General features: G+C 47.4%; 2 protein-coding genes and 3 non-coding genes across 10 annotated transcripts; all 5 read right to left on the reverse strand.

The window, feature by feature from the left end:
* Nucleotides 1–884: 884 nt before the first annotated feature.
* On the reverse strand, nt 885–11,492 carry LOC108387399 (heat shock 70 kDa protein 1B). Of its 6 annotated transcripts, XM_073224768.1 has the most exons (5): nt 5,622–11,492; nt 5,401–5,439; nt 5,134–5,172; nt 4,401–4,602; nt 885–4,209 (listed from the first exon to the last, which is right to left on the reverse strand). In XM_073224768.1, exon 1 carries the CDS (start codon nt 11,475–11,477, stop codon nt 9,333–9,335), a length of 2,145 nt encoding a protein of 714 aa, XP_073080869.1. In that variant the 5' UTR covers nt 11,478–11,492; the 3' UTR covers nt 885–4,209; nt 4,401–4,602; nt 5,134–5,172; nt 5,401–5,439; nt 5,622–9,332. The 6 variants fall into 6 exon arrangements, with proteins under 6 accessions (XP_073080869.1, XP_073080871.1, XP_073080867.1 ...); XM_073224770.1 differs by lacking the exon at nt 5,134–5,172; XM_073224766.1 differs by having other exon boundaries at nt 4,524–4,602; nt 5,401–11,492.
* LOC140846931 (small nucleolar RNA ZL8) lies at nt 4,293–4,375 on the reverse strand. Its single transcript, XR_012126447.1, has one exon. It is a non-coding gene; the product is annotated as a small nucleolar RNA ZL8 (small nucleolar RNA).
* On the reverse strand, nt 4,704–4,771 carry LOC118969962 (small nucleolar RNA SNORD52). The gene has a single exon (XR_005057781.1). It is a non-coding gene; the product is annotated as a small nucleolar RNA SNORD52 (small nucleolar RNA).
* On the reverse strand, nt 5,282–5,345 carry LOC118969963 (small nucleolar RNA SNORD48). The gene has a single exon (XR_005057782.1). It is a non-coding gene; the product is annotated as a small nucleolar RNA SNORD48 (small nucleolar RNA).
* An 8,387-nt stretch (nt 11,493–19,879) lies between the features above and the next one.
* On the reverse strand, nt 19,880–22,324 carry LOC140846662 (heat shock 70 kDa protein 1B). The gene has a single exon (XM_073224077.1). It carries the CDS (start codon nt 22,307–22,309, stop codon nt 20,165–20,167), a length of 2,145 nt encoding a protein of 714 aa, XP_073080178.1. The 5' UTR covers nt 22,310–22,324; the 3' UTR covers nt 19,880–20,164.
* Between the last annotated feature and the right edge of the window lie 1,582 nt (nt 22,325–23,906).

Here is a 23,906-nt window from a genome sequence, read left to right on the forward strand (position 1 = left end):
AAAGTAGGATGTTAATAGATGAAGTACTACAATAACCAGACTAACAGATGGCTTTGAGCTGCTCAAAGCTGGGTGACCCCACTTGCCAGTGCAGCAGCAGTGATGACCCAGGAAGGCAAGGACAGCAACAACACTGCCAGAGGTTGGAACATCTGCTTTCATCCTTGATGTTATCCTTCTCATAGTACTGCATTTTCACTGCTCCACATATTTCTTCCCGTAATTCACTAATTCTCTATTCAGTTGGGTTTATTTGGCCCGTTTATTGTACTTCTTGAATTTCTGTATTTCATGTTGTTCTAAATCCACCTAATCTTTTTTGATGCTGTCATGCCCAGTGCATCAAATTCTTTCCTCCCTAGACACATCTTCAAACTCTAGCATGCTGTTACCTGAGTTTCTAAGCTGTAGTCACCTGTTATACCTGTGGACTTGTTCCCATGGGAGTGTCTGGCCCTGTTTTTGATTCCAGCTCATCTTGGCTCTCCCAAGAGTGCTCCATCTGAGCTTGAGTCTGCAGGTGTCCCTGTAGGATGACTTAGCTTTTGCTTTGGGGATTCACAGGTTCCAAACCATGTTAATAGTTCAGATGTACAAAAATATGAAAAATACAAGGCACTTATGGATCCCCCGTGTCCACCTCTGACTGCATCACTCTCCCTACCCACCTCCTTATAATAGCCCAGGGAACTGTCTTGAATGTAGCAATTAGCAATCCTGTACATTTCCGCTTTTACTATATTAAACTCTGAAATACGCATTATTTGGCTATAAATGTTTTCAAACATTGCATACCATATATGTATTCTTCTGACTTGCCTTCTTCATTGTTAATCTGCACTGGTATGTCAGTCATACCAGTGTTGCACAATCACACACACCACTCCATGGTACTGTTTTAATATACCATAATTTACCCATTTTCCTGTTGGACATTTGGGTTTTCTTTTCCCATTACAAAAATATCACCAAGGACTTTTGTGTACATTAATCCTTATATACATGTTCGTTCACTGTGTTATTATGAGTTGAAGTACTGGGCTGAAGACAATATGCCCACTAGTAGGTATTATCAATCCCTTCTCCAAAGGGATCACGTAATGTTCCATTCCCACAAGCAATGTCCCAGTCATTAAGTTTAGCTCTTGGCTCGAGGATTTTATCACCCAAATTTCATCCAGATTCTGTAGGCACAAGGTCAGGTCTACTCCACAGACCAAGGCCAATGGCTGTGACCCCAGCCGACAGGCAAGAACTTCACTGCCTAACTATTGACAGAAGAGCACCCACTGGTTCTTAGCTTATGCCATATGGCTGCAGCAGTGAGGTGAGCAGATGAGGCCAGAGATAACAGGGCTGAGGGGAACTCATTGGACAGTCCTTGTAAAGACTTCAGCTTTTGCACAGTGAAATGGAAGCCACTGCATGACTCAAGCAGGGGAGGGAGACAAGACCCAAATCATGAGGAAGCTTCTGGCTGTTGGATTAGAATGGTTTAAGGGTGGAAGCCAGAACTGCTGGGTTGGCTAAGCAGGCTGTCTAGGTGGGCTAGTGGTCTCCACCTGAGTGCAGTAGCAATGGTGTGAGATGACAGGCACTTTTATTTCTAAGGTATTGACAGCATTTGTTGACTGATTGGATAGTGTGTGACAACACGAGTCTAAAAGACTCAAAAGGGCTCTAGCATGAGCAACTGGCAAGGTGGAGGGGTTATCTGGAGGAGCTAACACATTGGGCTGGTTGCTATTCCAGGGTTAAGGCCTGGGAGCTGTCTTCAGTAGCTGAGATACAGGCCTGTCTATGCTCCAAGTCAACCAGTTAGGAGGAAAGACTGACAGAAGACTGGAAAGTTATTTCCATGCCAAGAAAAAAGTTCATGTAACATCTGCACCATAATTGTAGCTCAGTCTTATACACTGAACTTGGGGCTGGCATAAGAAGAAGGGTCTCCAACCAAGGGAGGACTTGGACAATACAAATAAGGGTAAAAGAATACAGATGAGACCCTAGGGTCAAGGTGAAGTTGGTCATCTAACAGCCATGTCAGGGATTTGGAAGGATGGGTGAGGTGCTGACTAGACCAAGTTAATGACTAAGCTATTTGGAATAACACAGTTGTAGCTATTACCTAAATAGGCCTTACTAAGTGCTAAGCAGTTTTACATACATTTACATGTATTTGTTAACTCATAAGCATATGTACTCTTACACATTTACAATTGAGAAAATTGTTAAAGTGGCTAAGTAACTTACCCCAAGTTAGCTATTAACTGCATAATCTGGCCCCAGAAACTCCACCAGTTCCGTGTCACCCTAGAAAAATGCACTTACAAACAGAAGCCTACTACACAGGGATAGCCATCAACCTTAAAAAATACACAGGTTTTAAGGTGTTTTTTTCAAGATAAAAATGGACAGAAATGTGTATGGAAGGGTGGAATCTAAATTTACAGGAAAATACATGAAAAAAAAGTTGCAGAATTACATGAATTAATCAGCATTTATCAAGTTCAAAAAGATACTAAATATATTGTTCAGGGATGCAGAGTAAAACTATAAAGAAAAGCCAGGGCGTTTAACAGCCACAGTCCAGCTAAGTGGTTTCCTCTGAGTGGGATGGAGAAGGAAACTGAATCAAAAGCAAGGTTTGCTTCAGTTACTGGTAACGTTCTAAAGTGGGGAACACTGGAGACAGTAATTTAAATCCAGATATTCCGTATCTCTGACCTTAAATTACTTAACATCCTTGAACCTTCCTCTCCTTGCCTGTAAAGTGGGGCAAATAAATGTATGTCCAAAAACCAAAAATAATTATGTGCATGGGACCTTCAATCATAAAACAGTACACTCTTAGTGGCAACAATTCAGAAATCCAAGGAGGAAAAAGCCCAAGTCTCCTCCTACCCCCATTCCAGCCCGGTCCCAATTCCCTTTGCAAAAGTTAACTTGAACTGGTAAAAGATTAATTTGGTTTTTGTTATAAGAATAAACAGAAGTCCAACTGTAGAATTTTAAGAGTTCTAATACAAAATATTGTCTATTTTAATCCAAGTTTAGAGAACAAGTTCCTTTTAAACAGAGCTAATCCTCAAGTTTTGGGCCAAGGACTCAAATCCTAAATCGGAGAACAGCAATGCAAACAGGTGACCCTATCTTCTAGGAATACTACAAAAGGTAATTTCAAGGGGGGATAAATAGCAAAGGTGATTAAGGAAAATTAACACTGAAAAAAAAATATTTGCTGATGAGTTCAAGTGGTGGGGACCAAGCTGGAAATGTTCAGTAGGAAAATAGATGAAGAAATGCATTTAAGTGAACAGGTACACAAAATTCTGCTCTAAGTATTACCACCTGGAGCAGTGATGGCAGGTACTGGAAAAACAGGTATCTTCAGACTGACACTGACACTGAGTAGACACTGGTACAACGTTATGAAAGCACTATGCATCAAGTTTTAAATGCCAAACTCCTTTGATTCTTGAAATTTTTTCTGGAAATGTATCTATAACACGTCAAATGGGTCTAAGTATCAACAATGGTACACAGAAACCTAAATGGCTCCTACCAGAAACTGGGAAATTTATAGTAGTCTTATAGCAGCATAAATCTGTACATGCTGGTGGGGAACCACCTTTGGGACAGTGACCAAAAAAAAAAAAAAAAGAGTATGGATATGCCACCCCCATCCTTATCTTTTTTGTTGTGAAATACACATAAAACTTCACCATTTTTAATACAGTTCAGTGGGTAAATACATGAATACTGGACAATCGTTACCACCACTTACTTTTCATCATGTAAAACTGAAATTTTATACCCCTCAACTCCCTATTCCCTAGCAACTACCAGTATCACATTAAAAAAATTTATCTGGATGACGTTTTCACTGATCCATCAAAAGACAAATTAGATTCCTGTTACTGTTCAGGTTTACGTCATAGAAACTTAAAGAGGCACAGCTATCCACTATGACAATGTTACTTTTCACGTCTCTAAACCTTTTGTACAATCTTGTTTTCACCCAGACCAATCTGTATTTTTACTTGCTTTATAAGATATTTCATTGGAATCCTTTTGACAAAATCAAGTCTTGTGGTTCTAGGCAGTTTTTCCCCCAGGAAATTGACGTTGCGCACACAGGTTAATGCACGAAAGACTTAAGACTCCTAGATCTGCTCATCAGAGTACATCCTTTGTGTCAGGAAAATCCTGAAATTTCATAAAAGGAATATGTATTAAAACCATGCAGACAACTGGAATCAAAACATTCATCTGGGTAGGCAGGGGATGCACAGGAGTGGTTCAGGTGGTTTCCAAGATCCTCAGAGAAATGCTCAGAGACTCTAGTCCAAACAGGTCATCATTACCACTCTGGGGCTAAGAAAAACTGTAAGACTCACTATAGTAAGCCAGGGAGAAGGGGCGTGGCTCTTCACTTTTGTCAGAGCCAGTAGATGTGGCGGGAACCATCACCTAGGCAATTCAGCCATCTCAGCAGCAATTCTCCAAGGACAAACACAAACCTTTAGCCCTTCAGTTGCCAGGTTAGAGCCCCATCTCTGAAGGGGCACTGCCCCTGGCTGGGCTTTCCGAGCTCTCATGCTAGAAAAATGAAAACAGGACAGCCAGTTAGAAGGACAAGCTGAGGTACAGTGATCCTGCTATTGGAGCTTCTCACAGACGAAGCATCCAGTTCCCCAAATGAATCAGAACTTAATTTTTGCCATCAGGACCAACGTCAGAGACTCTAGTCTGAAAAATCATCACTCCCAATTTAGGGAAACCTGGATCAAGAAAACCTATTTAGTACATTCAAAAACAATGTCCCCAACGTAAGGATACAGCAAACAGTTCAGAGATAAGAAATTTGGGAGAGGTAAGTGGGTAGAAAACTGCAGAAAATATCTCCACTGGGGAGGTCCAGCACATCAGTAATTTTACAGTAGGAAAATGGGGTGTAAGCAAGTTTCAACCAGGCTTAGACAAATATGGGGAGTTCCAAGGTTTATAAAAAAGTCACGAGAAACATAAACCAGAAAGTGGTCCTTGGAAAATCACCAAGTTAACTGTTTGCATTATTCCACGTGTTCATTAAAAACACACGCATATCTCTGAGAGACAACTAACACTCACCTTTATCCAAGGTAACACACCAGTGGACGTCTTTAAACCCTTAATAGAAACACGAGACACAGGAACAAACCATTACTACGTGTTTCTGGTCATCAACTTCTCCCTGAGCCCAGGTACTAGGAAGCCCCGCCCGAGGTGGGGGAGAGGTGCTCAGCGCGCTGCGGTGATGGCGTCAGCGAAGACACTCAGAGTCACCTGGGGTCATCATCACCCCCCGTCCTTCCCCAGGGCGACCACCATCCACTCCACCTCGCACTATCTACTCACCCTCGTGGTGCTGTGGACCTGTCTGCGGAGAACAGGGACCTGGGAAAAAACCAGTTATTCGGGAGAAGCCGGGGCGACTCCAGCGGAGCCCCGCCGGTCCCGGGCTGGGTCAGTTCCAAGCAGTGGCGTCACAGACACATCAGAAACTCTAGTCTGTAGTGGTAGTTCATCCTGCTCAGCCCGAGACTGAGGTCTCCTCACCCAGCAGGGCCCCGAGGTACCTGTATGCATGCAGCTGTGCAAAGCTGACGCAGGGCCTTTTCCTCTGGGTAGAGGAAGGTTTTGCGGCAGCAGTCGCCAGACACACTACAAGACACCACAGCCTACCGCAACTTCACCGCACAAAGAGAACAGCACCTGCGCGCCAGGGTTATTTAAAGCAGCGTGTGGTCGGGGGCCTGATGGGAATGGCTGTCTTCTTGGATGCCTGGCCCAACCCGCTGTTTTCGCCCCATCATTCGTCCAAAAAGGAATCAGCCAAAGGGAAAGAGAGGACATGAGTGAATGTTTCACACTCTTTTGGACACATATTCTGGAATTTTTTGTGAATTTTGAAAAACGAATAGGTGACCGAGTTGGCTAGGCCTTAGAAAGTCCCCGGCGCTGCCAGACGCGTGCGCAGTGAGCGATCTTGTGGCCTCCCCTCTGGCGTTAGTACGCCGTGGACTCTTCCTATTTCTTCACCCGTCCTTCCTTGGAGGCCAGGTCACCCCGAGAGACTGTCACCCCACTCCACCTAGTCATTGAAATCTGAACTCGCAACCCACTGGAGCCCGGGGACCTGTCATTAACCTTAATGTCTTCTTTTAAAAACAACTTTATTACGGTGTAGTTGACAAACAATAAACCGATATTTAAATACACAATTGTTTCGATTTTAAAAACCGATCTAACCTTTTGTAACTGTACAATTCAGTAAAGTATATTCACATAGTTGTGCAGCCGGTCTCCAGAATTTACTCATTTTGCAAAACAACTTATAGCCGTTAACTCTTCCCATTTCCCCATTCTTCTTGTCTTTTTTGAGCACTGTGTGGCCTGGGAGTTGGCCGGAAACGATGGAATTGTGCTACTACACTCTGAGTAGCCCTGTATCTCAGGGAGGTTGGAAGCAAATTGGGGTAGGATGGCAACAGCCAACCCCTGTTCCCCTTTCCCAAGTTTTCCCTCCCTCAAAATCTAGTAATTTGTTCTTGGCCATTACTGGATCAACTCAAATATTAATCCAAATCCCACCTTCCTGGGCCCTTCTGTACCCCCTCATTTATAAATGCAGATAGTATTTGGCAATATATGTTGGCATCTTCATCTTCTGTGAGAAACCCATATAAAACATAATTGGGGGTGTCAAATCATACAAAATCAGTCTTCTAATTGAGTCACATAATTTAGATAAGCTTGAGCTTACAGTAAAATTTAGAAGGCCGTTGGGGTGCAGGAAATATACCCTTTTACTTTCTTCTCCTGAAATTATCTACCTGCCCTCCCTTCTCCCGAGGTTTCAGCTTCCCATCAAAATAGCTCTTCCAAGAATCTTACAGTATTCATGTCTGTTCAATACATTTCCCAGCTCCCAGGAGCTGAGCTTCACCTGTGGTTGATGTTGCAAAGTGATTCTACTTTAAGTTCTGAGATGTGTACCTATACAGGTAACAGATGACATTCTGATGCTGCTTCCTAATGAAGCATTTCCCTCATGAGGGAGTCATGAATTAACTACACCAGCATCAGGAATTCCTTTTTGGCCCCTTACACTGTTGCTGGGGGGTTCCCTAACCTCTATTGTTGCTGCTGCAGCCGGTGCATCAACACCTTAAGACCTTTCAAGCCTCTGATTCACAGCATAAAGTCCCTTAACACAAGTCAGTTTGTGGAAGTAGTGACACCTTCCTGTACTCCCTCTCTCCCATGACCCTATCTAAAAATATAATCAGGAGTAGCCTCCAGGGCAGGGTTTTTTTCTCAACTTTGGCAGCACATTAGGAATACCCAGGTAGCTTTAATTCTGCACAATGCCTTAACCCACTCCCCAAGATTGTTGACTCCTGGAGGGCAGCCCGACATCAGTATTTTTTTAGCTTATCCAAATGACTTTAATATACCACTAGGTTGGGGAACCATGGCTCCAACGGCTTGAACTTTAATACTTACTCCCTCTACTGCCTGGCAAGCTTAAAAAATTTTTTAAGGTAAGAAAGCCCCCAGTTCCTGTTGCAAGAGTTAAATTGCATTTACAATATGCTCTGATCAGAGGTGGTAACACCATCACTCAGAGTAAAACAGGAGGGGCAGGAACTGAAGAATCCTTACCATACTCCTTCACAAGCTTCCAAGGAGCTATATATTTCCTACATACTGTGTCATTCCTAAAATGTTTAATTTCTCTAAATGGTGAGCATTTTTGGAAAAATCTACCATATTACTTTAATTTTGGATTAGGTATTTTCAGGCTCAGCTTTTCAGAGGAATGAGGTTGGAATTCCATCATGCAAGAGGAAGTGTTAGTGGTATCTAACTGCTGTGGCAGGAAGAACTCCTCTAGGGCAGGGCTTTTGTGGGAAAGCCCATTTCCCTGATGTTCCCAGCTCAATGCTGTACAACTTCAATTATGAAGAGGAGGTAAATTTGCTATTACTTTAAATATAGTTTTGAGATTGTCCATAAAAAGACAAAGCTACTGGTTAACAGAACTGGGGTACAACTGTCAGACAGGAACCCACTGCTAACAGTGTTCAGGCAATGTGGAAGAAATCCCGGTTCCCAAACTATCACTTGTTACTCTAATTTTGCCCTACATGTAATTGAAATGACCACCTCCACATACTGACCCACAAAAAAAGCATTAAAATATCTGACAAAGCAGGTGGTGGGATGGATTGAGGATTATTGGGGTGACACAAAGAGCATGGTACAGTACCTGGCCCCTCCCTCTATCACCATGTTCCCACCCCTGACCTCTCCATATCTCCCTCCTTCAGAATTTCACTTGACTGATGGCACTTAGGAAGACATGACTTAAAATACTTGCCTACAACACATTTCCCTTGAAATGTAAACTTTGGAAATGAAGCCATTCAATATGCTTTGCAAGAAGGAAGCAAGCAAAAAAAGTAAGCTTAAACAATTTTTTCACTTGGTCACCCAACTGTTGAACCAGACTGTGAATGCACCTCAATTTTGCTTTCTTCCATCCCCAAATTCACTTATAACTTAGGTAAAAGGCTGGAGGACTCACAGGCCAGAAGTGAGAACTGAAAGGCTCTGTACAAGCCAAGTGCAGTATAGATTAGGAAGCATGAACCCCCTCCTCCCTCCCAACAGTAAGGCAAACCTACATCAACTTCTCCCAAAAACCTTTGGGCAGCTCCTGCTCCGACTTCTCTCTAGAACAAGACCCTTCTTACTCAAAACAGGCATCCAGAGTATTTTGTTTTCTAACCCACATGTCATTTACCACTTACAATTAAATTCCAACAAAAATAACCAGAGGCTTGACATTGAATGCATACCTAACCTAATTCAGGAGTACTGTCCCTTTCCCACGTCTATGGAACCCAGACATTCCAGCAAGAGTCCATTATCGCTCCTCAAATGAAAATACACTCAGTTTTAACATTTTTAACACTTTATTTTTTCTTTTGAGGTATACAAATTTTTTAAAAACCGACTTTTTGGTGTGTTTACAAGGCAATAACAGAACAGAGGGTGGCAGTGTTGATTCATTAAAAAAAAACACCTTTAGTATCAATTCAGAATTCCAATAAACACACTGGTTATGCCACAAATAATGAAAACAAGGTAATTATCACATTACAATCTAACTTCAGAATTAACTGACAGTAGATAACAGAAAATACAGAAGTATCTGGGACAAGAAAAATCTTTGGGTATTTCCTATCAGAGAATCGTTAAAAATGAAGGCCCCTGTGCCCCTAATCAACCTCCTCAATGGTGGGGCCAGACCCGGAACCTCCCTTGGGGGCCTGAGCCCCAAAACCGCCAGGGCCGGGGCCACCCGCCCCCTGGTACAGTCCGCTGATGATGGGGTTACACACCTGCTCCAGCTCTTTCCTCTTGTGCTCAAACTCGTCCTTCTCGGCCAGGCTGTTGGCGTCCAGCCACGAAATCACCTCCTGGCACTTGTCCAGCACCACCTTCTTGTCCGCCTCGCTGATCTTGCCTTTGAGGCCCTCATCCTCCACGGCGCTCTTCATGTTGAAGGCGTACGACTCCAGGGCGTTCTTGGCAGACACCCGCTCGCGCTGGACCTCGTCTTCGGCTTTGTACTTCTCCGCCTCCTGCACCATGCGCTCGATCTCCTCCTTGCTCAGCCGGCCCTTGTCGTTGGTGATGGTGATCTTGTTGGCCTTGCCTGTGCTCTTGTCCGTGGCCGTGACGTTCAGAATGCCATTGGCGTCGATGTCAAAGGTCACCTCGATCTGGGGCACGCCCCTGGGAGCCGGTGGGATGCCGCTCAGCTCGAAGCGCCCCAACAGGTTGTTGTCCCGCGTCATGGCCCTCTCACCCTCGTACACCTGGATCAGCACCCCAGGCTGGTTGTCCGAGTAGGTGGTGAAGATCTGCGTCTGCTTGGTGGGGATGGTGGAGTTGCGCTTGATCAGGGCGGTCATCACGCCCCCAGCCGTCTCCAGCCCCAGAGACAGGGGAGCCACGTCCAGCAGCAGCAGGTCCTGCACGTTCTCCGACTTGTCACCCATCAGGATGGCCGCCTGCACCGCCGCCCCATAGGCCACCGCCTCGTCAGGGTTGATACTCTTGTTGAGGTCGCGCCCATTGAAGAAGTCCTGCAACAGCTTCTGCACCTTGGGGATGCGGGTGGAGCCCCCCACCAGGACCAGGTCGTGGATCTGCGCCTTGTCCAGTTTGGCGTCGCGTAGGGCCTTCTCCACGGGCTCCAGTGTGCTCCGGAACAGGTCCGAGCACAGCTCCTCGAACCGCGCCCGGGTGATGGACGTGTAGAAGTCGATGCCCTCGAACAAGGAGTCGATCTCCAGGCTGGCCTGGGTGCTGGACGACAGGGTCCTCTTGGCTCTCTCGCAGGCCGTGCGCAGCCGCCTCACGGCCCGCTTGTTCTGGCTTATGTCTTTCTTGTGCTTCCTCTTGAACTCTTCCACGAAGTGGTTCACCAGCCTGTTGTCGAAGTCCTCCCCACCGAGGTGAGTGTCCCCGGCCGTGGCCTTCACCTCAAAGATGCCGTCGTCGATGGTCAGGATGGACACGTCGAAGGTGCCCCCGCCCAGGTCAAAGATGAGTACGTTGCGCTCCCCCTTGCCGGTCCTGTCCAGGCCGTAGGCGATGGCGGCGGCCGTGGGCTCGTTTATGATCCTCAGCACGTTCAGCCCTGCGATCACCCCCGCATCCTTCGTGGCCTGGCGCTGCGAGTCGTTGAAGTAGGCCGGCACGGTGATCACCGCGTTGGTCACCGGGTGGCCCAGGTACGCCTCGGCGATCTCCTTCATCTTGGTCAGCACCATGGACGAGATCTCCTCGGGATAGAACGCCTTGGTCTCCCCCTTGTAGCTCACTTGCACCTTCGGCTTGTCTCCGTCGTTCACCACCAGGAAAGGCCAGTGCTTCATGTCCGACTGCACCACGGGGTCACCGAACTTGCGGCCGATCAGTCGCTTCGCGTCGAACACGGTGTTCTGCGGGTTCAGCGCCACCTGGTTCTTGGCCGCGTCTCCGATCAGCCGCTCGGTGTCGGTGAACGCTACGTAGCTGGGGGTGGTGCGGTTACCCTGATCGTTGGCGATGATCTCCACCTTGCCGTGCTGGAACACCCCCACGCACGAGTAGGTGGTGCCCAGGTCGATGCCGATGGCCGTGGACTTAGCCATGTTGTCCTGCTCTCGCTCTGCGCTGAGGCTCAGGTCGGCAAACGGCGGACGGGATCTGGGGTCAAAAAAGAGCTCGGTCCCGTCTGAAGCCGGAAACTGAAAGCGCGAGAGCCCAAAGGTATTGAGTCTGCGAAAATTGCGCTCCCGATCCACTGCGCAGACTGTCCGGTTCTTCGGGACGGCTGTTTCTCCAAGCCGCGGAGGCTCTGTATTTATCATGCCCCGGCGAGCCCCTCCTTTTCCTCTCAGCCAATCATCGAGCTCGGAGAGGCCGCTGGGTCCGGAATTTTCTAGGGGTTTCTCTTCGCGTCCTTCCCTCGGGCTTGCGGGGACCAATCAGCGTCCTGGGTGCCGCCTCTCCCAGATCTCTCCAGACTCTTCTGGGATTCCGGAGAAGGGACCAGAGTCCGAAGGGGAAGGGGGAAGAGGCGTTGTCGTGGGTGGTCGTTGACTCAGCTCACTCAGGCTGTTCCCTTGGCGGTTTGTCAGCCGCAGAGCAGTTTGAAATTGACAGAAAGTGTGACCGCAAGGTTTCTAATTGTAGGGTGGTGAGTCGCTCGCGAGGCTCAAACTAGTTTGGTGGTTTCATGTAGGAATAAGGGCTGCTCGGCTCCAGGGACACCCCAAATCCGGAACGTTCCCGAGTGTCTCAGAGGGGCGGGCTAGCTGTGTGCCACAGAGTGACTGGACAGAGGCGCTCACGGACGGTCATTGATGGCCTGGGCTGCCTGAGGATTGCCTTGGCCATCCGCGGCGTTTTTCCCATCTTAGATTTAAACTGGGAAAAAGAAGGAAAGGAATAATGCAATATAGTTTTTGACATCATATTTGACCTACACGGATGGAATATCTGGGGATGGAGGATTTGAATTTTTAAGCAGAAACAATCATGTAAACAAGACTATTCTTAAAAGGACAGTCCCCAACGCCAGAGCAGGAAAGTGCTCAGTCATGGGTGGGGGATGGGAAGGGTAGGGTTAACTAAACTCGCCCCTCCTTTTTGCCTCAGGCTGGATTCGGGTGTGAGGAGGAAGAATTAAGGCCGTTTGAGCCTCTCCCTTTCCCTCTTCCTTCCCAGCCTAGGATCTGGGCCACCCTGCTTCCTTTCAGCCTCCTGAATTGCCGTTTCAGCCTCAGGTGGTGGGTAGGACCAGGGGTAACGTCAGAGACCCGAACTCCTATTCTGCCCTGTCCTTGGAGCCCCTTGACTGTCCACCACTTTGAAAAGAAATACAGTGGATGATGAGCTTGGGAGGGAGGGGCGGGAATGTTCAGCCCCCTTTGACAGCAGCCTCTGCCACAGCAGCTCTTTGGCTTGTGGCCCATTTTAAGCAAATTGATTGGGTAGAGGATTTAAAGTGGGAGGATTCAGCTCTAAAACTAAGGTTATTTGCCTTGCACTTAATTCACTCGCCTACTTTTTTTATCCTAGATTCCAACTCCCCTCAGTTTTAAATACAATTACATTTGGTAATTTATTTTGGCCTTTCGGTCTTCATTCTTTGTGGGCATGCAAGACCCCGTGTTAGGTGTCTGAAATAAAAATGTGAGGGACCTTAAAGCAGTAGGATGGGGTTTACAGCCCACAAGAAAACAGACTCATCACTATACCCAGATGTTTTGAGCACAGAAAACGCAATTTTTTATGAAGGAAAGGAATTTTGCTTTTGAACACTTGCTCAAATTGGCATTCTTTACACACACACACACACACATGGGCACGCACACCTGTCTACCATCAAAACACATCTTCCTGGAATCCGAGGGCAGTTTATAATTTGTTTAGACTGATCTAAACTGATGTTGCAAAAATATTGCCTTAACAATCGTGTGTGTGTGTGTGTGTGTGTGTGTGTGTGCAGGTAGGTGATAACTTTTTTACAGTCAGATGTCACTCCCTTATGAATCACCTCCTTAAGCTAGTCAAACTGGTCAACCTTCAGTAAGTTTCCATTCCCTATGTAATCTGGCTGGGGATTCCCCAAACGTCCACCTTAGTTGCCCAGTGCATCAGCACTTTTAGAGACCCTCAGCCTCACCCGCACCCTCTGGAAGTTTCTTCACCATCAGCTGCTACTGGGAGCAGTTCTAGATTCACTGCTTCCTTCTCTCCAAGTCTGCTATTCAGAATACTTCTAACTGGATTGAAGCGAAGGGCATCCTGTCTTCATTGCCTGGCAGGTAGACATGGTGATTTTGCCTGCTTGGGTTGCAGAGAAAGGTCCACCAAAAATACTGTTTTACATGAATCGACTATAGTTGACCTACCTTTTGAGTTAAATCTCACTTTCTGAGACAGGGACCATGGGCTTAGACAGAGTAGGGTGAGAGCCTCCGGAAAAGAACAAAGCAAGATAATCAAACCATTGTGAGATTTGCTTTAGCCGGATAGGGAGCCCGCCTTGTTTTATGACTTTACCCAGGTGCTGCTTTTCTTCCTCCAGCCCTAAAGAAATTATTTGCAACCTGGGCAATGTAGCATGCAAGCCCAAAACAATGTAGTAAAAACAGGAAGGATGCCATCTTGAAAATAAGATTGCATTTAAAAACCCTATTTGTTAAAAGGTAACTTTACTAACATACTCTTTATGTTAGTAAACTCAGCCCAGCTTGGGAGCAAAGTAGGCAGTCTTGAGTGATATGCTCCCAGACCAGGAAGCTGCTATCCTGGGAGGAAAGTCAGAGCAGTAAAATTCTTGTAAATAACCAGGAAGACTAATAAGAAACTTAGTGTTTCTTCAAAGGTAAACATTTTAGGACCACTTAGCAGGTGTACATCCCTAGCCCTTTGTCTCTCTATTGCCTATAAAACCCCTAGACAACACACCACCCCGTGGTGACTCTCTTGTCCCCTCCTGGCTTGAGGTAGGAGCTCTGTCCTCTGGCTTTCTCTCTAAATAAAAACCTCTGCCTTGCTCTCCTACCTTGACTATTTGGGAAGTTAATTCTTGGGCTCCGCGATCAAGAACCCTGGCATCATGAGCTGGCCTGGAAACCTAAACATCTATATTCCTTTTCCATTTCCTGAGAAGGAGAAGATCTCCTGAATTTTGTCTTTCCTTTTACACTGGACACTTTTATTAAATAACAAAATTTCAACCAGGCAAATTTTGATCCAGTTGACTTTATTAATCCATTCATGAATCTGGAAGCATCCCATCTAGCAAGTAGAGGGGAGCTTTGAGGAACTGTACAAAAATGGAAAGATTTTATAGGCAAAAAAGGGGTGGGACAATTAGCAAAAGAAATGATTGTTTCATGCAAAGTCACCTTCCCTTTGGGGAAAGAGCTGGGGGTCTTATTAGGTGTAATAACTTTGGGGGACAGAGAGGGCCCATGTGACTGTTTACTTATTGGTGCTGACAGGAAAATTCCTGACATGTTAAGACTACATTTCTGGGTGAGGCTGGACTTGTAGTTAGGTTAGGTATTAAGCCCTGGTTTGACGACTTGACCTCGCAGAAGTGACCCCATTTTGGGCTTCTGGTTTCCTTTTTAACACTTCCCAAGACAGAAACCCAGTCACAGGTTTACTTAGTGTCTAAAGTGACTATAAGAACCCCAAGAGAATTTCCAAAACTTTAATTTAATTTTGAAATTAGTTTTTTCTTGGATTTGGTGTTGGACTTGGTGTTGGGAAAGCCCAAGGCTCAGGTTGCCCATGCTGGACGCGCCGTCAGGAACTTTTAAGTGGAGTGGCCTGGAGAGGGGGTGCCTAGAACGCTGCTGGAGGAGGGGAGGTGGGGGCAGGAAGTGTGGGAAGGGGAGCTTTTCTCACCCCCAAAGCTCCAGGATCTTTTTCCTTCCCTCCCCATTCTCCTGTAGTTCCTCAAACAGTACTGTTGAAGGGGAGCAAAATACACTACCCCAAAATAACATATGGTTATTCTGACATATTGGTTATTTTAACCTGTTTTTTTAAGAAACCCCAGACACAGGTGAAGTTCTGAAAACGGAAGAAAAGTTACCCTTTTGTAAGAAATATTGACATTTATAAGGGTGTCTCCCTGACTGTACCAGGCAGAGGAGGATATCTAACTCCAAAAACTTAACAAAGCAGAAGGCCATGAGTTAAATCTGCATTAACAATCTTTCTCTTGTTTACCCTGCTTTTCCTGGTAACCTCCCATAACTGACTCCCAATCTCTAACATGCATGTTTTAGCTGAAGACGGCGTTTAAGGTGATGGCTTTGGCCATTTGGGTAAGTTATTCTGTTTTCCTGGGTCTCCGCCTCGTATACAGGAGGTATACATGTTCTTAAAACTTTTCTGTTTTTCTCCTGTTAATCTGTTCTGTATCAATTTAATTGTAAGACCAGCCAATGAACCTAGAAGGGAAGAAGGGAAAACTTTCCTACCCCTACATCATCTTCTCAATTCTCTTTGTTTTAAAAGATATCATAATTCTGTTTATCCAGAAAAAAGCAAACGCGGTAACTGATATGAAACGTAGAGCCATACATTCTCCCCAAATGACTAAGGTTTCAATGACCTGTGAACCCTGCAGCTCTCCCAACAGCATTTTAAAAAGCCTGAGAATAGGAAGACCTGGGTTTGCATCTGCTCTTTACTTCCTTGTTGAGGCTGTTTCCTTTTTCTCTCTCTCTTCTTTCCAATGAAGTATTTGTAAGTTAATTACTCAAGTCTCTGTATCTCTAAAATAGAATTACTATTTCACAGGATGCTAAGGATTACTAGAGTAGTACTTATAAGGTCTCAGAGTGCCTGTGACAAAGTAGTGCTTCAGAAGTTTGCTCCCTTCTTTTGTTGGGGTCGCATACTCTCAGGTCTGACCTCTCATTCTTACTGAGGCACTTACAAGGTTGGGTACTACCATCAGGGTTATGACATTACTGTCAGTTTACTGTAGAAACTATCAACATTTTTAGGCAGAGGACATTCCGCCATACCTGTTCATTTTCAGAGATGAGAACAAAGGATCAGAGATTCAGTGGCTTGGTCTGGTCATCCAGTCAGGTAATTACAGAACCTGTAACTGAACCTCCCTCCATGTCCTCATACTCTGTATTTTGGACTCCTCCCAATACTGGCACAGGGATCGTACCGGTTCATTTTCTAAAAAGGGGAAGACAAATGGCCACAGAAGGGAGTGAAGAGTGAACGTCAGGGCTCAGCGGGCCTTAGGGGAACCATGGTGGATATGTGACCAGCGCCGGACTTCCCTGCTGCAGCCTCAGACTCACAACCACCCCCACACCACAAACTCTGTGATCTTTCCCATTCTTCCAGCTTCTCTCAGCTCCGCCTCCCCCTCCCTTCATACTAGTCTGCTCGGTGGGAAAAAGAGGACCAGAAGGAGGGGGTTACTATTGGTAGGCTGGCACAGTTCACACAAGTCTTCTGGAAATTAAATGTAGAGCCGTGACTAAGCTTGTTGTTCTAGGGTGGCGTTGGCGGTAGGCAGGGTGACTTGGACGGGGCAGTTTGTTGAGAAGTGTTTCCACGAATCGGTCCCCGCCTTCGAACCCAGAAAACTCCAGAAAGTTCCTGGCAGAGCCCAAAACTGGACCAGGGAGCCAGAGACGGCCGGAGTCGGAAGGGGCGGGGCGGGCGCGGAGGGGCGGGGCCTGAGGCAGGGTGGCCGAGGAGCTGCCTGGCCCCGCTGGCCTGTGGCGATTGTTTTCAAAACGTCAATGGAGTAAAAGGAGAGACCTTTAGAGTTTTTCTCACTGTAGCTAATTTATTAAAAGAAGACATTGTAAAGTTTTGGAACTCACAACCAAGCCACATGAACCGGGTGGCCAGCCGGGAGGAAGGCAAGGTCCCCGCAGCCAAGGTGGCAGACAGGAGCCTACGGCATCCTTCTTTCACCCCGGCTCCCGTCCTTCGTTCCGGTAGGGACGTTTGGAGTGGCAGAAAGGTCGAAGACACTGGGCAGTGATTCTTGTCTTCAGAACTCCCCCGTTTTCCCAACCTGTGGGCCTGCCCCGCCGCTCCCGTTATGTCCTCTCCTCCCGTTCTGGATTAAGCATTACAGGGGTCGCCAAGGTGGGGCATGTTTACCGCACGTCCTGAATTCGCTCCGCTGCCGGACCCCTTAATATCTCAATGAGCGGTGCTGGAAGTCGTGGGACGGGTGGGGTTGCTGTCCCACTGAATTGCACCGGATATACCCTTGGGGGTTACCAATGGTACGGATTTAGGGTGATTGAAGGATGATGTCAGTTACTGTTTCTTATTCCTACAGCAAAGATCACCGCCTCAGTAATCTCCAACATTGGCTCTTCACCCGAAATAACCCCACCTGCCCTTTTAATTGAAAGCCCGTGTTCCTGCCGAGTTCTCACATTTAGTAAATTGTAGAATTTTTGTTTTGCTGCCTTTTTCATTTTTCGATGACAGAACCCTGTTAAACACCAGGAATAAAATATTACTAATAAAGCATTACCTTGGTTTCAAAACGCATATGCAACCAGGCCCATTCCCACCTGCCATCTAAAGGCTGGCCCAGGAAGATAGGATGTGGATTGGTATCAAGGTATTCAAAGTTAAAATACTCTTTCCTCTTCTAGGGCTTAGTTTTTCCTCCATGCACCTTCCTGCCCCCACAGTTCTTCCTGCTACTCCCATCACTTCTCCAGCCATGGCACTGGCATCCTCTTTGCTAATTCTACAATGCCCTCAACCTGATCTCCTTCAGCTTACAAAGTGAGTATTTTCAAACTACTCTGTGTAAGGGTATGCAGGCAATTACATATTAATAAAACACCACTCAATGATCTTGACTGATCTAGCCTAGGAACTCTTATTTTCTCCAAGGTTATTTCTGGAGATTTCTGTAACCTCTGTTATCAAAAGCAGTTAGTAGGTCCTTCACAATCTGAACCCTTTTCCATTCACCTTCCCCATTGCCTGCCACCTCCCTCCCAAGTAGTGGCTGCTGGCTGGAAAAGTCACTGTATTATCTGCAGATGAGTCACTAATGCTACTGTGGCTAAGGTGAGTAGATCCATTAACAAATTCCTTATCTCCCTGAAAATTGACATTGTGGCTAGAGTCCAGTGCTACATTTTTACAACGTTGAGGGTTAAATGTGCTTTTATAAACTGGTCTGGAAGCCTAAGCATCTCTTCGCTTTCTATTTCCAAACTTCCACAGCAAGGTTCTACCTTGATGTGCCATTCCCACACTGGATTTTCTTCAAAGGAAAGTTTTTATAGTGAAAAACCTGGTGGGCTTTAAGGTATATGTGAACTCACAAAGTGCTGTGATGGATGTTGATACAATGGGATTTTTTAAACTGCATAAGTGAAAATCACATTAACCAAATAAAATTAACCACTTTAAAGGGTACAATTCAAGGCATCCATCAATTCAAGGGTACAATTGTGCAATCATCACCTCCATGTAGTTCTAAAACATTTTGTGACCCCCTCCCAGGTGCAATAAACTTTGACATGTATTCATCCCCAAGCTTTGTGGACTGTGCCAGGCCTTTTCCAACAAGAAGGGTGTGGAAGGGATTATTTCTAGATGCTAGCAGCTACAGCAATGAAGCACCTTAAAATGAAGTGCATGGGAAGGAAGCCTGAAGTAGTTCCAGGTACAGGGCTGAGGTTTTCTTCCTCACCCTTCTAAATACTAAAACTAATTAAGGATCATCATGGAAAGGCAAAAGGGGTATACTGATTGTGAAGCCTATGAATGGAAACAACTCAAGACCGGACAGACCCAAACAAAACCCCTGCAGACTTGGGTAGCATAGCAAGACTGATAAAAATCTGAGTTGGAATCCAAGTACAACACCTTTGTTGAACTGGTGATACTTTTTAACTTTTGCTTGAGTCAGTAATTTTAAAGTCTCCCCAATGTTCACCTGTGAAAGTCAAACACTACCCAAGCTCACTGTGGTGGAATGAAGATTAATAAACACATAATAAGCCCCAGGACAGTGCCTGGCAAGAGTACTGAAATACTAGGGTCCTTCCACTGAGGCACCACTCAGTGGCACCTCCCAAAGGCACTGGGGTACTTAAAACCCCTGCTAGAGAGGTTTTTTTGAGAGAAATTATTTCTATCTATGCATCCTTTCAGAAATTACAGCCTGAGACATCAAGCCAAATCGTTTTGTTTTAAATAGAAGAACTATGAATCAGTGACTAATGCACTTGCTTATAACTGGCAAGCCAGTGACTAATGCACTTGCTTATAACTGGCAAGCCAGTGCTTGAACTCCCATCTTCACTTAACTCATTTCTCTTCCCTGAGTCCAGATTATCAGGACTGATAGCAGGTGTACTTAAAGGAATGAGTAGCCATTCCCTTTCCCATCTGCTTTGCCTTTTTCACTGCTTCTCCAGGAACAGGAACATCCCCCCACACCCCAACCCCCTTTGAAGCCACCCTTACACCAGGTTAAACCCTGTCACCCATGTGAAGTCACTATGACAATAGCCTTTTACCTCTCTCTGGACCCAGATGCAACCCACTCAAAATAACCAGTTTTTCCATAGGATACAATTTGCCTAAAAGTAAATGACAACGCAATACATTTTTCCAGATCACTGACATTACCCAAGAGGCAAACTGCCATTCAATCCTAGAACAAGACAAGCTATAGACACTTCTGACCTCAAAATAAAATATGCAGACAAAAGACTTCACTTTATTTCGAGTTTATTTACTTTGAAGTAAACATTTTAAAAAAGGCAGGCAAAGTTGGTATGATTTATATATATATATATATATAAAGGGAAATAAGCAATTGCAGTATAAATTCTACATTTAAATCGGGGGGAAAAAAAGCAAGTTCATAACTTCCTCCAAAAGACAGTTCAACTTCGGAGACTTCTAGCAAAATTCAAAGCTGATGAAAGTAGGGAAGTAAAGCAATGGAAAAATCTCCAAGCCCAACCGTCTCCATAATGTGGGAAATAAAGACTCCTTAATCGACCTCCTCAATGGTGGGGCCAGACCCGGAACCTCCCTTGGGGGCCTGAGCCCCAAAACCGCCAGGGCCGGGGCCACCCGCCCCCTGGTACAGTCCGCTGATGATGGGGTTACACACCTGCTCCAGCTCTTTCCTCTTGTGCTCAAACTCGTCCTTCTCGGCCAGGCTGTTGGCGTCCAGCCACGAAATCACCTCCTGGCACTTGTCCAGCACCACCTTCTTGTCCGCCTCGCTGATCTTGCCTTTGAGGCCCTCATCCTCCACGGCGCTCTTCATGTTGAAGGCGTACGACTCCAGGGCGTTCTTGGCAGACACCCGCTCGCGCTGGACCTCGTCTTCGGCTTTGTACTTCTCCGCCTCCTGCACCATGCGCTCGATCTCCTCCTTGCTCAGCCGGCCCTTGTCGTTGGTGATGGTGATCTTGTTGGCCTTGCCTGTGCTCTTGTCCGTGGCCGTGACGTTCAGAATGCCATTGGCGTCGATGTCAAAGGTCACCTCGATCTGGGGCACGCCCCTGGGAGCCGGTGGGATGCCGCTCAGCTCGAAGCGCCCCAACAGGTTGTTGTCCCGCGTCATGGCCCTCTCACCCTCGTACACCTGGATCAGCACCCCAGGCTGGTTGTCCGAGTAGGTGGTGAAGATCTGCGTCTGCTTGGTGGGGATGGTGGAGTTGCGCTTGATCAGGGCGGTCATCACGCCCCCAGCCGTCTCCAGCCCCAGAGACAGGGGAGCCACGTCCAGCAGCAGCAGGTCCTGCACGTTCTCCGACTTGTCACCCATCAGGATGGCCGCCTGCACCGCCGCCCCATAGGCCACCGCCTCGTCAGGGTTGATACTCTTGTTGAGGTCGCGCCCATTGAAGAAGTCCTGCAACAGCTTCTGCACCTTGGGGATGCGGGTGGAGCCCCCCACCAGGACCAGGTCGTGGATCTGCGCCTTGTCCAGTTTGGCGTCGCGTAGGGCCTTCTCCACGGGCTCCAGTGTGCTCCGGAACAGGTCCGAGCACAGCTCCTCGAACCGCGCCCGGGTGATGGACGTGTAGAAGTCGATGCCCTCGAACAAGGAGTCGATCTCCAGGCTGGCCTGGGTGCTGGACGACAGGGTCCTCTTGGCTCTCTCGCAGGCCGTGCGCAGCCGCCTCACGGCCCGCTTGTTCTGGCTTATGTCTTTCTTGTGCTTCCTCTTGAACTCTTCCACGAAGTGGTTCACCAGCCTGTTGTCGAAGTCCTCCCCACCGAGGTGAGTGTCCCCGGCCGTGGCCTTCACCTCAAAGATGCCGTCGTCGATGGTCAGGATGGACACGTCGAAGGTGCCCCCGCCCAGGTCAAAGATGAGTACGTTGCGCTCCCCCTTGCCGGTCCTGTCCAGGCCGTAGGCGATGGCGGCGGCCGTGGGCTCGTTTATGATCCTCAGCACGTTCAGCCCTGCGATCACCCCCGCATCCTTCGTGGCCTGGCGCTGCGAGTCGTTGAAGTAGGCCGGCACGGTGATCACCGCGTTGGTCACCGGGTGGCCCAGGTACGCCTCGGCGATCTCCTTCATCTTGGTCAGCACCATGGACGAGATCTCCTCGGGATAGAACGCCTTGGTCTCCCCCTTGTAGCTCACTTGCACCTTCGGCTTGTCTCCGTCGTTCACCACCAGGAAAGGCCAGTGCTTCATGTCCGACTGCACCACGGGGTCACCGAACTTGCGGCCGATCAGTCGCTTCGCGTCGAACACGGTGTTCTGCGGGTTCAGCGCCACCTGGTTCTTGGCCGCGTCTCCGATCAGCCGCTCGGTGTCGGTGAACGCTACGTAGCTGGGGGTGGTGCGGTTACCCTGATCGTTGGCGATGATCTCCACCTTGCCGTGCTGGAACACCCCCACGCACGAGTAGGTGGTGCCCAGGTCGATGCCGATGGCCGTGGACTTAGCCATGTTGTCCTGCTCTCGCTCTGCGCTGAGGCTCAGGTCGGCAAACGGCGGACGGGATCTGGGGTCAAAAAAGAGCTCGGTCCCGTCTGAAGCCGGAAACTGAAAGCGCGAGAGCCCAAAGGTATTGAGTCTGCGAAAATTGCGCTCCCGATCCACTGCGCAGACTGTCCGGTTCTTCGGGACGGCTGTTTCTCCAAGCCGCGGAGGCTCTGTATTTATCATGCCCCGGCGAGCCCCTCCTTTTCCTCTCAGCCAATCATCGAGCTCGGAGAGGCCGCTGGGTCCGGAATTTTCTAGGGGTTTCTCTTCGCGTCCTTCCCTCGGGCTTGCGGGGACCAATCAGCGTCCTGGGTGCCGCCTCTCCCAGATCTCTCCAGACTCTTCTGGGATTCCGGAGAAGGGACCAGAGTCCGAAGGGGAAGGGGGAAGAGGCGTTGTCGTGGGTGGTCGTTGACTCAGCTCACTCAGGCTGTTCCCTTGGCGGTTTGTCAGCCGCAGAGCAGTTTGAAATTGACAGAAAGTGTGACCGCAAGGTTTCTAATTGTAGGGTGGTGAGTCGCTCGCGAGGCTCAAACTAGTTTGGTGGTTTCATGTAGGAATAAGGGCTGCTCGGCTCCAGGGACACCCCAAATCCGGAACGTTCCCGAGTGTCTCAGAGGGGCGGGCTAGCTGTGTGCCACAGAGTGACTGGACAGAGGCGCTCACGGACGGTCATTGATGGCCTGGGCTGCCTGAGGATTGCCTTGGCCATCCGCGGCGTTTTTCCCATCTTAGATTTAAACTGGGAAAAAGAAGGAAAGGAATAATGCAATATAGTTTTTGACATCATATTTGACCTACACGGATGGAATATCTGGGGATGGAGGATTTGAATTTTTAAGCAGAAACAATCATGTAAACAAGACTATTCTTAAAAGGACAGTCCCCAACGCCAGAGCAGGAAAGTGCTCAGTCATGGGTGGGGGATGGGAAGGGTAGGGTTAACTAAACTCGCCCCTCCTTTTTGCCTCAGGCTGGATTCGGGTGTGAGGAGGAAGAATTAAGGCCGTTTGAGCCTCTCCCTTTCCCTCTTCCTTCCCAGCCTAGGATCTGGGCCACCCTGCTTCCTTTCAGCCTCCTGAATTGCCGTTTCAGCCTCAGGTGGTGGGTAGGACCAGGGGTAACGTCAGAGACCCGAACTCCTATTCTGCCCTGTCCTTGGAGCCCCTTGACTGTCCACCACTTTGAAAAGAAATACAGTGGATGATGAGCTTGGGAGGGAGGGGCGGGAATGTTCAGCCCCCTTTGACAGCAGCCTCTGCCACAGCAGCTCTTTGGCTTGTGGCCCATTTTAAGCAAATTGATTGGGTAGAGGATTTAAAGTGGGAGGATTCAGCTCTAAAACTAAGGTTATTTGCCTTGCACTTAATTCACTCGCCTACTTTTTTTATCCTAGATTCCAACTCCCCTCAGTTTTAAATACAATTACATTTGGTAATTTATTTTGGCCTTTCGGTCTTCATTCTTTGTGGGCATGCAAGACCCCGTGTTAGGTGTCTGAAATAAAAATGTGAGGGACCTTAAAGCAGTAGGATGGGGTTTACAGCCCACAAGAAAACAGACTCATCACTATACCCAGATGTTTTGAGCACAGAAAACGCAATTTTTTATGAAGGAAAGGAATTTTGCTTTTGAACACTTGCTCAAATTGGCATTCTTTACACACACACACACACACATGGGCACGCACACCTGTCTACCATCAAAACACATCTTCCTGGAATCCGAGGGCAGTTTATAATTTGTTTAGACTGATCTAAACTGATGTTGCAAAAATATT

Source organism: Manis javanica, chromosome 16 (assembly GCF_040802235.1).
Source record: "Manis javanica isolate MJ-LG chromosome 16, MJ_LKY, whole genome shotgun sequence".
Classification (NCBI taxonomy): domain Eukaryota; kingdom Metazoa; phylum Chordata; class Mammalia; order Pholidota; family Manidae; genus Manis; species Manis javanica.